The 14,922-nt window shown below is 41.3% G+C and overlaps 1 protein-coding gene across 1 annotated transcript in view; it reads left to right on the top strand.

Moving 5' to 3' along the window:
* The window catches only part of LOC132888443 (protein unc-13 homolog C-like), a 567,940-nt gene that overhangs the window by 236,379 nt on the left and 316,639 nt on the right, over positions 1-14,922 (top strand). Inside the window, exon 16 of the mRNA XM_060924493.1 lies at positions 11,418-11,507. Within this exon, the coding sequence (XP_060780476.1) occupies positions 11,418-11,507 (90 nt within the window). The remainder of the gene's footprint in view (positions 1-11,417; positions 11,508-14,922) is intronic.

Below are 14,922 nucleotides of genomic sequence, written 5' to 3'. Positions count from 1 at the left end.
CAGGGCTTTCAGTGTAAATGGCCCTAAGCGGTGGAATGCCCTGCCACTAGCGTTGCGCCAATGCTCAACACTGTCCACTTTCAAAAAACAGCTAAAAACACATCTCTTTAGCTTGGCCTTTTCTCTCTGATTTTTAATAACGTTGTTGTTGTTATTATTATTATTATTATTGATTTCTCATGATCTTATTATTGTTGTTCTTATCCTATTGTTTTGCTTTTTATTGTTTGTTTTTTACTGTTCAGTGTCCTTGGGTACCTTGAAAGGTGCTTATAAATCTCATCTCATCTCATTATCTCTAGCCGCTTTATCCTTCTACAGGGTCGCAGGCAAGCTGGAGCCTATCCCAGCTCACTATGGGCGAAAGGCGGGGTACACCCTGGACAAGTCGCCAGGTCATCACAGGGCTGACACATAGACACAGACAACCATTCACACTCACATTCACACCTACGGCCAATTTAGAGTCACCAGTTAACCTAACCTGCATGTCTTTGGACTGTGGGGGAAACCGGAGCACCCGGAGAAAACCCACGCGGACACGGGGAGAACATGCAAACTCCACACAGAAAGGCCCTCGCCAGCCCCGGGGCTCGAACCCAGGACCTTCTTGCTGTGAGGCGACAGCGCTAACCACTACACCACCGTGCCGCCCGTGCTTATAAATAAAATGTATTATTATTAGTGCTGTCAAAAATGTCGTGTTATTAACGCGTTAACTTGACTCAATTTTAACGGCGATAATTTTTTTATCGCGAGATTAACGCTCTGTGACATGATGTAGGTTTTTCATAAGCTTTTGAAACTGCCAGGAACTTGGAACAGAGACTTTGCTTAGAAAAACGATAGCAGCTAGACTGTAATGCCACGCCCCGCACAGCCAGAGTCCTCTGCCCTCCCCCGAAGAGCCACGGTGCTCGGCTTAGGTTTCGTTTTCCCATCGGCGGCTCCAGCCCGACTTTGCAGTGGCTGTGACAAGACGTGTTATGCTCTGCAATAAAAAAAAAAAAAAAACATTGGTACAACCAGTGTTCGAACTATGCCGATATTTTCGGGGGGTCCCTTTTTTTCCCTTGGGGGGTGCTTGCGCTTGTCTCAGAGCGCGGCTCTCCATCGCGCGCTCACTTCGGATATGCAAATGCTTCCCGTTTCACACGATTGCTATGTCAATAAACATCATTTTGCCAATATTTTAGAGACCCCCCAACGTTTCCCAAATCATGTTTTCAAGGGATCTCATGTCTGTTTCAGGGGATCTCGGATCCCCCGAGTACCCCCGTAGTTCGAACGGTGAGCAAGCCCATTCACTTTTTTATGCTGATAAGAGAATTACAATGGTTTTTCATGTGACAAAAATGTGCAATTAAATTGTGATTAATCGCGAGTTAACTATGACAGTCGTGACATTAATTGCGATTAAATATTTGAATCGCTTGACAGCACTAATTATTATTATTATTATTATTATTATTATTATTATTATTAAACTATCCAGGATTCACTTTTTGTCACCTTTTAATGACTAACACATGATACAGTTTTGATCTCATTTCAAAAAAGTCTAGAACCATCTACATTTCTTATAAAGGTCCCTCTGAGGGAACCTAATGGTTCTAATTCAGACCCTACGGTACATCAGTGTGGAACTGAGCATACAAAGAACCAAAGAACCTTTAGTTCCTAAGTATACTGTAGTGTGTGTGTGTGTGTGTGAATGTGAATCAGTAGTGGCATGCTAATAGCAGGTAGGAGGGAAACACCTCCACATACAGGAGCGGCCAAAAGTTTGGACACCCCTTTGAATTAAATTCAGTCGTTTTTTTTTTCTTTATTTCTATTCATTAAAAGTCACTTCATGTCTTACAGTAATGATGGATGTCGTTTCTCTTTACTGAGTCATTCGGTTCTTGATATAATGTGTCTGGATTATTGCAGTTGTGGATGTAAAAGGGCCATTTTATTATTTGTATTGTTATTATTTACTGTTTGATGATTTCAAACTCATTAAGAAGGTACAGAACTCATCCACTAATTGCCTTTTGATGAGACACACCTGTTAATTGAAAAGCGTTCCAGATGACTCCCTCGTGAAGCTGGTTAAGATAATGACAGTAGTGTACAAAGTATCATCAAGGTGAACGCTGGATACGCTGAAGAATGTAAAATATCAAACTTTTTTGTTTTTCACACTTTTTTTGTTGACTGCATAATTCCCTATCTGTTCCAGATGTTATTTCACAGTTTTGACATCTTCAGTATTGTAGAAAAGAGTCACGATACAGAAAAACCTATGAATGACTAGAGTACGGGTGTACAAACTTTCGACTGGTATTGTACACACAAACACACACACTGACAGCGGTAGCCTGTCGGTCTGACGTGAGCATCCCACTTGGGCACGCTCGGACTTGGCAGTCTGCCAGCACACATCACCTTCACACTTCCTGTCTGTTCCACCGCACTGCTTCCTGACAGTAATGTGATTCAGATCAGCTTCTCCTCACGTCACACACATCACCACACGTCCTGTTACAGCTGGGAATAATGCTGCATTCCATTTACCTCAGAAGTGGAAAGTCAGAACTCGGAATGACGTCATTTTCCACCTCCATTCGTTCGAGCTACAAAATGGGAAGGAAAAAAAAACTGGATGCTTCCATGCTTGTCTTTTTTTTAGCAATAAGCTAACAAGCTAACAGCAAACTGGTTAAAAAGTGAATATATATATATATATATATATATATATATATATATATATATATATATATATATATATATATATATATATCACACTCTCATCCTGTACAGGTAGATGAGTGCTTGGGCAGCTTTTCCTTCAAATTGTAGGAATGTTTTCTTTACAAGAGGATGAATGAAGAGAAACTTTGATATTTTATTTACTAAACTATGGAGCCGTAGAGGGGACATGGTGAATAAAAAAATAACAAAGCGTGGGAACGACTTATAAGGCGTGTGCACGAGATAAGTCGTTCCCACGCTTTGTTATTTTTTTTATTCACCATGTCCCCTCTACGGCTCCGTACTAAACAACTCAAAATGGTGAACTAAATGCACGATGAAATGATAAATACACCTCACTCACACATTATGAGGTCATGTTGATTTAGTATCTCACTGTAAAAAAAAAAATTAGTCAAGCCAACTTAAAAATGTAACGCAACCTGCTGCCAAAGGATTTTGAGTAAAGTCAACTCCGGGCCAAATAGTTGTGCTGACTTGCTCTTTTAAGTCGACACAGATGAGTATTTTATGTTGACCTTACTTTATTTAGCAAGTTCAGTGCACTCAAATTGTGATGTTGAAATAAATCGAAATGATCATTCCAATTAATTTGGAAAAGCAAGTTGGCACAAAAAAAAACATTAAGTTATCCTAAATTATTCATTTTTAAAGAATTTTTTGGGGCTTTTTCCACCTTTATTGGATAGGACAGTGTAGAGACAGGAAATGAGCAGGAGGGATTGGGAAGTGACCTCAGGTCGGAATTGAACCCAGGTCCCCGGATTTATGGTATGGCGCCTTATCCACCCGAGCCACAACACCCCAAAATGTACTTTTACGCTACGTTCACACTGCAAGGCTTAATGCTCAATTCCGATTTTTTTGTGAAATCTGATTTTTTTGTGAGGTCGTTCACATTAACAAATATATGCGACTTGTATGTGATCCTCAGTATGAACGAAAAGCGACCTAAAAGTGTTCCGCATGCATATTGCAGGATACGACGACGTCACACGCAGTGAGCATGGCCAGTGTTTATGGAAGTAAAACCGCCCGGTTGCGGTATGACCCATCCAATCTAGCTTGAATAGCTGCATCCCCCCAAATGGAAATCAGCTCCCTAACCTCTGCGTCCTTCCATTGAGAAGATTCAGAACCTTCACAGCCCGAAGCGTCCCTCGCATTGATGTCATGCGCAGATACGTTTTTTGAACTGGGGGGGACAAAGCTGCCAGCAAACCAACCCCAACCCCGATATGCCTGTCAAACTTGTTGTGGGTTACCATAGCAACCAAGCTCGAGCTCGCAACCTGTGCAGTCTGCGCAGCTCAACCAACCGAATATCAGTCTTTGTTTTGTTTTATGTGAGTTGTTGCAACTATGTATACACTGCCGTGCACCTCAATAAACCGAATGGTAATTAGTCTTTTGATTTTTCCGTGAGGTTTGCCTTATGCAAAGTGGGGGGGGGGGGACCGAACGAAGTGAATTTAAATCTGGGTGGGACGAATCCCACCTGTCCCCCCCTCTATCTGCGCCCGTGATTATGCGCCATGTTGTTGTAACTTTTTTTGAGAGACCCGCCGCCTACTTCAGCGCAGAATAGTGACGTTTGTGGCTTGTTGATGACGTGTAAGTCGGATGAATGCGACCTGGCGGTTCAGACTGAAGTCGCATATGAAAAGAGCGGATAGGGATCGGAATTAGGACCACATATCCAAACGGCCTGGGTCGGATTTGAAAAAATCGGATCTGTGTCGTTCATATTGTCAATAAAAGATCGGATACAGGTCACATATGGGCGAAAAGATCGGATTTGAGTCACTTCAGCCTGCAGTGTGAACGTAGCCTTAAAGGCCCGGTCCCACTGCACTTACGGATGCAAAGAGGATGTAAAACGTAAAAAAATCTTTGCCATCCGTTGGAAAATGCTATGCATCCGTTGTGTACTCATTACATACGTGCTTCATACGCTCTATCCATCGAGCATCCGTCCACTGTGATTTCATCCGCGCAAAAAGTTTTGAGCTGCACAAATCTTTTAGAACGGATGAACTTTCCGCCATGTACGATGTAAATCCGCGACATATACGAGCAACAAACGTTCTATGTCCGTTATCATCCGTTAAATGTCTGCTGTATCCTCTCTGCATCCTCTGGGCATCCTCGCAACTCACATCCGCTGCAGCTGAAAACGGAAAGAGGGAGGAAAGATAAGGTACATGAAACGTCTATTCATCGTTAGTAGCACGGAAATAGAAAGGATGTAAGCATATGCATCTCGTATATAAAGTATTCAAAACGGACAAAGCGTTTATATCTGGGCTGTATCTCGTATATTTAGGATGTCTGGAGTATGTCTAGAGTATGTAGAAGGACACCTAGCGGACAATCGAGATTTTGTATAAAAAGGGGGAGAAAATCATCTGGATCTCTCGATGTAGCCGCCAGCACGTCTTTCCGCTTTATGCTGACGGCGTGCGTGCTGCATCCCTTTATATCCGCGGAGCAGACGCAATTCATACCCCCCGCATGCGCAGTGAACGGTCTGCATCCGATATACATCCGCGCAACATCCCCTTTGTTTCCGTTAGGCGTACGTGATGCATCCCCTTCATCCGCTATGCATCCGCTCTTTCTGCTATGCGTCCGCTTCTCAGTTATCACCGGTAACCCCTTCGGAGCTGTCATCCACTTCCATCCGCTTTCATCCGCTAGGCTTCCTATGAACATGCGTTTAACATCCCCGCTATATACTACCCACGTCCGTTCTTTTCCGTTCTGTTTTCGCAAATTTTCGCCAATTTTGTCCATTTCTGGAGCGGATGAAAACGGATAGAGCCACCCCCGAAATTTTGCTCGTCCGCTGTGTCCTTTTTGCATACGTTTTGTGTCCATCGGTCAGTGGGACCGGGCCTTAAGTTCACATAGAAGAGTATTTTATGTTGAGTTGACTTGACTTTAGAAGTTCTCATCTCATCTCATTATGTCTGGCCGCTTTATCCTGTTCTACAGGGTCGCAGGCGAGCTGGAGCCTATCCCAGCTGACTACGGGCGAAAGGCGGGGTACACCCTGGACAAGTCGCCAGGTCATCACAGGGCTGACACATAGACACAGACAACCATTCACACTCACATTCACACCTACGGTCAATTTAGAGTCACCAGTTAACCTAACCTGCATGTCTTTGGACTGTGGGGGAAACCGGAGCACCTGGAGGAAACCCACGCGGACACGGGGAGAACATGCAAACTCCACACAGAAAGAAAGGCCCTCGCCTGCCACAGGGCTCGAACCTGGACCTTCTTGCTGTGAGGCGACAGCGCTAACCACTACACCACCGTGCCACCCCCCCCTTTAGAAGTTCAGTCCAACAAATTGTTTAGTTGAAATAAATTGAAATAATAATGCCAATTAACTTAGAAGAGCAAGTTGGCACATCATGGTTCTAAGTTGAGTTTACTCAAAATCCTTTGGTAGCCGGTTGCGTTACATTTTTAAGTTGGCTTCACTATTTTTTTTTACAATGATTTAGTGTGCATTACATTTTTTAGTTAACACAAACCTCTCAACACTTAAGTTAAGTTCTACTTCACTTTGCCTATTATTACACAAACAGAAACAAATACCGACATACAAGGAGGGAATTCCCTGGCCTCTGTTGAGGAAAGCTTAGTCTATACTCCTATACAACGTCTTGTGTCAGTTTCCACGGACTTCTCACTCCACCCGACCATTGAAACTTTCGAACTTGTGAAGTGCGCATGCGCAGTGGCATCAGTTAAGGGGTGTCAATCAGCACTTGAATATATAAGTTCACTTACCTTAATTTTCCAATTCCTATGAACTTGTGGTGAAGGAAAGGCGTCTCAACTATTTTTTTTTTAGTTACTTGAACAATTAGAAGGGAAATTTGTTCATTCAACTCAGAATCCTTTTTTCATGCAACAACTTTGCAAGTTACATTTTTTACAGTGCTTGTGGCTTCAATAAGTTGAGCACATAACTAACTGTCTGAGCACGATCTATAAAATATAAAATGTGAAATAGCGGTCTGTGCTGGATCAAGTGCTATTCTATGTGCTGCTGAATAATGAGTCTGGAAGCTAGTTTGTGAAATTAAACTGCTGATTAATGTGATAATTACAACTAGGACTATTCATGGAGTGATACAGTATATTGGTGATATCCATCCATCCATCCATCCATCCATCCATCCATCCATCCATCCATCCATTATCTCTTATTAGTTTTATTTCAATGCTGTCCATCTTCTCATTTTTATATCATATTAGGTTTTTTTTGTTTTTGCTTTTCATATTTACATTGTCTCTTGCTGTTATGTCACATCATACATTAACATTATGTTCCCACCCAATTTTGTGTTTGAATCTATACGAAGCAGCGGCTCCTCACTGAGACGTCATCCAAGCGTGTGGAAGAAAGTAACGAGTAGAAATTCCACTAAGTCGAATCAATCATTTGAACTTCCTCACTCGCTCTTAATTTGCCCTATTGACAATATAATGGGATTTCAGATGAGTAATAAATGTGGAATTGGTATTGAAAATGGATGCTAGGAGGGAAAAGAAAAAGAGAGATTTGAAAATATATTTATTCACCCCTCTATCACAAAAAATTCTCGTCATCATGAACAGCATTTTGAGAAAATTTCTCTGCCCATCCAGAAATTTAGAAAGGTTTTGTTTTGAAAATGCTCACATGACCACAGTGCTGGTATTTCATGAACTGTTACATCAAATGTGACATCAAGAGTAACGTTAAGTGAATTAGAAAGTATGCGTTAATGAGCCAGAAATTATATGTTAGCAAATTAGAAGGGCACTCGGTAGAGTGGATACCTCTGCCAAGCCACATACTCAGATTTGCATCAAAATCTAATCAATTGTTCATTGGCCCATGACCCACCTTTCCTCCAAATTTCATCAAAATCTGTTCATTAATTTTTGAGTTACACTGGGAACAGACCAACCAACAAACAAATAAGCAAATGGGTAGATGGATGGATGGATGGATGGATGGATGGATGGATGGATGTGAGATGAATAAACCAGTTAATGAAAAACAGATGGGTAATTAAACAAGTTGATGGATGGCTGGATGGATAAGCAGAGTGATGGATATACAGGAGGGGTGGTTGGATGGAGAGAGGAAGGGATGGATGAAATAATAGATGGATAAATGGACAGATGGTTGAACACCATGGCTGGATGGATGAACAGGGTGATGGATATAGAGTAGGAATTCATAAATTAATAAATTCATAAACTGTTACATCAAATGTGACAGCAAGAATAATGTGAAATGAATAATAAATTACACATTGATGAATTAGAAATTACACATTAGCAAATAAGATATCACATTTTAGCAAACTAGAAGGACACTCGGTAGAGTGGATACTTCCGCCAAGCCACGTACTCGGATTTGCATCAAAATCTAATCAATTGTTCCTTGGCCCATGGACAACCTTTCCTCCAAAGTTCACCCAAATCCATTCACTATGTTTTGAATTGCATTGGGAACAGACCAAAAAAAATGGAGGTGAAAACATAACCTCCTCCAACACAGTTGGTGTAGGTAATAAGTAACGACACATTAGCAAATAAGAAACTAGAAGGGCACTTGGTAGAGTCCATACCTCCACTAAGCCACAGAGTATCAACATCAAAATCAATTCACTTGAACCTTGAATAATACTAAAGCTGTTCACCAAATTTCATCCAAATCCGTTTACTACTTTTTGAGTTGCACTGGGAAGAGACAAAATAATCCTGGATCCAGATACATATCCGGATTTGCATCAAAATCTAATCAATCATTCTTTGGCCCATGGATCACCTTTCCTCACAATTTCATCCAAATCTGTTCACTACTTTATGAGTTACACTGGGAACAAACAAACAATCACTCAAACAAACAAACAAATGAAGACAAAAACATAACCACCTCCACCAACATTGGTGGAGGTAATTACATGTTATGATAAAAAATACTGCAGAATGCTGGGAGACCAAATTACAGAGAGAGAGAGAGAGAGAGAGAGAGAGAGAGAGACTTTGTTTTAAAAAATTTCTAAACAGAAGAGATGAGAAAGAGACAAGAGAAGAGACAAAGATAGAAAAGAGAGAAAGATCAAGATAAAAGCACCTTGAAACTGACAGAAGTGGGAAAGATCAGAACAAGTGAAAGAGTTATATGAGTTACCTTGAGAACAGGCAAACAAACAAAGGCAAAAATATAACCTCCAGCACAGTTGCTGTAGGTAATAAGTGATGACACATTCACAAATAAGAAACTAGAAGGACACACGGTAGAGTGGATACCTCTGCCCAGCCACATATTCGGATTTGTATCAAAATCTAATCAATTTGTTCCTTGGCCCCTGGGCAACCTTTCCACCAAATTTCATCCAAATCTGTTCACTAATTTTTGAGTTATATGGGGAACAAACAAACAATAAACAAACAGAGGCAAAAACATAACCTAATCCAACACAGTTGGTGGAGGTTATAATCTCATCTCATCTCATTATCTCTAGCCGCTTTATCCTTTTACAGGGTCGCAGGCAAGCTGGAGTCTATCCCAGCTGACTACGGGCGAAAGGCGGGGTACACCCTGGACAAGTCGCCAGGTCATCACAGGGCTGACACATAGACACAGACAACCATTCACACTCACATTCACACCTACGGTCAATTTAGAGTCACCAGTTAACCTAACCTGCATGTCTTTGGACTGTGGGGGAAACCGGAGCACCCGGAGGAAACCCATGCGGACACGGGGAGAACATGCAAACTCTGCACAGAAAGGCCCTCGCCGGCCACGGGGCTCGAACCCGGACCTTCTTGCTGTGAGGCGACAGCGCTAACCACTACACCACCATGTCGCCCGGAGGTTATAATGTTATAATTAATTTAATTACATGTTATAATTTTAAAAAAATGCTGCAGAATGCTGAGAGACAAAAATACAGAGAGAGAACTTTGTTTTAAAAAAATCTATAGACAGAAGAGATGAAAAAAGAGACATGAGAAGAGACAAAGACAGAAAAGAGAGAAAGATCAAGAGAAAGCACCTTGAAACTGACGGAAAAGGGAAAGATAGGACCCTTGAGCAAGGCACCGAACCCCCAACTGCTCCCTGGGTGCTGTACCATATCTGCCCGGTGTGTGTGTGTGTGTGTGTGTGTGTGTTTGTTCAGTGCTCACTTGTGTGTGCACTGCTTCAGATGGGTTAAATACTTCAGTGTACATTAGGGTGGTCCCCAAAATTTTTTTTTAGGATTTTGTTACGACCACCTTACCTTTTTTTTTACATTGCCTAAAAAAAGTTATTGTGTGAAATTTGGTTAAGATTGAACAATGTTTAGAGGTGCCACAAAGCCGTTAAAGTTTTCACTCAAGACGCAATATAAAATAATGTGGCTTATTAACGGTTTCATATTCATCTCATCTCATTATCTGTAGCCGCTTTATCCTTCTACAGGGTCGCAGGCAAGCTGGAGCCCATCCCAGCTGACTATGGGTGAAAGGCGGGGTACACCCTGGACAAGTCGCCAGGTCATCACAGGGCTGACACATAGACACAGACAACCATTCACACTCACATTCACACCTACGCTCAATTTAGAGCCACCAGTTAACCTAACCTGCATGTCTTTGGACTGTGGGGGAAACCGGAGCACCCGGAGGAAACCCACGCGGACACGGGGAGAACATGCAAACTCCACACAGAAAGGCCCTCGCCGGCCCTGGGGCTCGAACCCAGGACCTTCTTGCTGTGAGGCGACAGCGCTAACCACTACACCACCGTGCCGCCCCCATATTAATACAAACAATACAGTAATATAACTTCCTGTGTTCAAAGTAACAATAGCTATTACTTGTCTGTGATTTTCTAAACCCTTCGGTATTCTGGTATCTTGTGCAGATAAAAGAACACACTAAGGACTTCCCTAGCAGAAGGAAGCTTTCTCCCAGACAGTTCCTTGGAAGTGCGACCAATTAACCAAACATAATTGCCCTTTCTGGTTTTGTGCTTTGCACCACCGGTACTATTTGTATTACTGTTGCTAGCCATCTGAAAAACATTCACAACTTCATCAGCATATTACGATCAGTGCTCATTGTTTAAGAACCCCTTAGTGCATGAAAGTTAACCTTCTTCTATCAGTCTATAGACTCTTCCTGCCTCTTCTTTTTCATAGAAGTGGCATATTCCCTCTAGAACTGTGACTCTTTGGGGGTTTGAGATCTTCTCTGCAACAGTCTACGCACCAACTAATGTTAGGCTTAACCTGATTTGCAACCTCATGTGGCACCTCTAAATATTAACCAATTTTTTCTGAAATTTTGCTTGTTGCCTTCTTTTAGCCGATGTAAAAAAATGGTAGGGTGGTTGGAATGTGTTGGTAAAAAAATTTTTCCCATACATTTCGGGACCACCCTAGTGTACATGTGACAAATAAAGGTTTCTTCTTAAGTGAAAGTGTGATTGAGAGAGGAAAATCAACACATCTGTGCTGTGAGAAAAGCGTAATAGTATATAATGAAGGTGGAATTAATCAGGAAATTGAATTTGAGTGAAGAGATGAGAAAATTACTCTATTTCATTTTACTTTATTTAATTTTATTTCTTTTTGTCATTACAGGATAATTTCCCTGCTGGAAATCCAGAGAGACTCCAGGACCTGAAGTCCACCGTGGACCTCCTGACCAGCATCACCTTCTTCAGGATGAAGGTACACACACACACACACACACACACACACACACACACACACACACACACACACACACATTTAAATGATCTCACCCTTCATACTAAATGGAACAGATTGTTTATTTGTCCAAATCAATGCTGTATAATGAAGATTAATTTGCCACAATCGCACTTTTTTTAAAGAAGCACTCAGAAGATTTGTTACTGGCTCATGCTTTATTATTAGAGAAGGATCTTTGCCACAAATCAATTCAGGCTTCTTCAGAAAGATACGTTTCAGCTCATAGCTGCTTTTTCAGAATGTCCCTTAATCAGATTTTTGAAACCACAGACAGGAACGTATAAAAGTGGAAAAATAAACACCGTCCACAAAAGTGTCTCAGTCAAAACATTGCAAAATGAGAGGGAAAAATGATTAAGGAGGCTAATTACTACAGTATTTGCTAAAAAAAACATCAGAGGTTTCGATAGAGAACCGAGAGTTCCGAGTAGGAACCTAAGAATTTTTAATTATCCAATGAAACATTGAAAGAAACCTTCAAGAACCTGTTTTTCTTACAGCGTACCAAGAAGTACCAAGATAACATGCTAATATGAAACATTGTAGATACGACTAGATTACTTACTGTAAACACTCTTACAAAGGGTTCTTGGAGAATTCATTGGATGATTAAAGGTCCCATGGCATGGTGGTTTGTTGATGCTTTAAACGGGCTCGTGGAGGTTTCCGGATGTTATATCCGCAGCCTTTCTCGAAATGAACCCTCGGCATGTAGATATAGCCTCCTGGGAGAAAGCCCCATTTCAGCGCTTTTCCCAGTGCGTCGTTTTGCTAATGAGAAGCAGGAGGCGGGGAAGGGTAGAGGGTGGGTCTTATCATGAATATTCATGACATGTAAACGTGTTACCTCTGATTGGCTAACAGCACTGTGACGCTACCTCCAGTGGGTCAGAACAAGCGGATGTGGGTGTCTTACTATGGCGAGAGAGAAGGAACAAACCGCGAAGGGAAAAATACCGCGCGCTGACGTCATTAAGGTGCGACGCGAGGAAATAAAATAAATTCAACAAATGTTTGGGTTTTTACTGAACAAACAAACAAATAAAATGAACGAGTGACTTAAAAAAAAGAATGTGGGTGTCTTTGTAAAAACTGTTTTGATTGGCTATTATAAAAGAGCATGCTGCATGCTTTTTGGTTTTGTAGCGCAGAGTACCTGGCTAACTGCAGGAAGCGGTTAGCTGCACAGCTAATGTAGCCATTGCGAGGCTAACGTGGCACCGATTTTAAAACACGGCAAAACGACTTAACAGTTATACACTTACTTGTTCGGTGTTTGTGGCTGATGCGGCAGGGATGCTTGGTACGGACCCAGGCTTCAGTCAGAGTTAATGTGCAAAACCTGCCCTGTACTGTCCCAAGTTGTGGAAACATTCATCAGGAAAATGCTTCCGACAAACATACACCGTCTTAGGTAGACTCGACGGCGTATTATTGGAGTAAATAAAATTAAGCCACTGCGTCTTCAGGGGCTCTCCCGTCGGCAGTAAAAACAGACTCCTTTCTGTGTTGTCACATCCATGTACAGCGCAATTTCCATGTTTGGTGGCAACTTTTGAGCTGGGCGGGCAATCCATACGGTGGGTGGGAATCCAGAGGAGGGGCGTGGGGATCATCTCCCTTGCTGACGTAGTAAAGGGAAGAGCTTATCAACTCGCCGTTTTGACGCGCCATTCTCAAATGTTGGGCATAGTTTGGTTTACACATTATGAAATTTCTAGCCACTGGGGTGACTTAAGAAGGTCAGAGGAACTCATTTTAACGTTAAAAAACCTCAGAAAGTGAAAATTTCATGCCATGGGACCTTTAAAGGTTCTCCTTGAAGTCCTTTGAGATAGGAAGAGAAATTATTGTAGGTGGAGATGACACTGATTCAATTCCCAGGATCAGAATCAGAATTTGATACCACCAAAAAAAAACAAAAACATGATGGATTGGATATTGGATCCTGTATCAAATATAAAGATTGAAGCTGGATTTGGAGAGGATTTGTATGCCTCCTGCTACTGGGTGATGGAGGAATTAGGTTTTCAGTTTGTTCAGGATTAGCACAATATCTCAAGAGCAAGTGGCTGAAGGTTTGTAGGATTTATATGGAATGATCACCATAACCTGCAGATAAACTTATTCAATTTTGGAATGGATTCAAACAGGATCAAGGTCACAGCAAGGTCAAATATCTGGAAAAAAAAAGTGTTTCTTTAATAGCTTCCTTCCTGTTCCTGTGAAGAATATTTTAAGGGTATTTCAGGCGAACAAGTGAGGAACGAGACCGTCAGTGACGGCATAGCTCACTCCGGCCCTGTCTAGTCCAGAAGGAACGATCTAAAGTGGGCCACCTTGTGCAGTAAATGTTGCAAGCTATATACACTATATACAAGCTATATATAGAAGCGATATACACCCTAGGAATACCGACCTATTTGCCAGAAAGAATCCAAAACGGCGAGGAATTGAATGAGAAGAAGTGATTTGTGTGGAAACTGCTCATTTGGGCTTAATTACTCCATATCTTCTTTATTAATTGCAATTATGCAAATTTGGGAAGAAGCTATATGCACCCCAGGCAGACCGACCTTCCTGCCAAAAAGGATAAAAATTGGTGAAGAATTGAGAGAGAAGAAGCGATTTTCATGAAATGTGGACGACACCAGACAGACGACGGACAACGCATGATGGTATAAACTCATCACCTGTCAGCCGGATGAGTTAATAAGAGGAACCAGACTTGGTGACGGAGGCGTCTCTGTCTACAACATTGAAGTCAAGTTTAACTTTGTGGAATTAGACATGATTATATATAAAAAGGCTTGATTAGGCTTGTGTTTTTTGTTCATATTTATTTTTAAAAAATATTATAATATTTGTATGTTGTACTTTATTATTATTATATTTGCAGTGTAAGGGCTTTTTGTGTGAAAACTGTGATTTAATTAAAAGAAAAAGAAAAACAAAGCCTAGTAGTTTGTTACTTGTGAAAATCGGAGATTTTTGGAAGTATGTTGATCTGTCTGTTTGTCCATTTGTTTGTTTGTTTGTTTGTTTGTTTGTTTGTTTGTTTGTTTGTTTTTGGTGCTCTAGCATCATCAGTTCTGGACCAATCTTCACCAAAATGCACAGGGCAACTCAATAGGGTCACACAAAGACATCATTAGCTTTTGGTGGGTCAAAGTCACCAAGGTCAAATCTTGTAAAAACACCTAATTGGCCATAACTTCTGTTTCTTTGTGATTTTCGCAAGCATCGTGCTCTGCACGGCTTTTCATTTGTTTGTTTGTTTGTTTTTAATATCAAATGATCATCAAGCTTCAGTATCAGAAGCTTATTAAAAAAACTGGTATTGTGTTATCTCTAGTTCTTTGGTGTTACTTAA

Source organism: Neoarius graeffei, chromosome 6 (genome assembly GCF_027579695.1).
Source record: "Neoarius graeffei isolate fNeoGra1 chromosome 6, fNeoGra1.pri, whole genome shotgun sequence".
NCBI lineage: Eukaryota > Metazoa > Chordata > Actinopteri > Siluriformes > Ariidae > Neoarius > Neoarius graeffei.
This window is presented reverse-complemented; position numbering and strand designations above follow the sequence as displayed.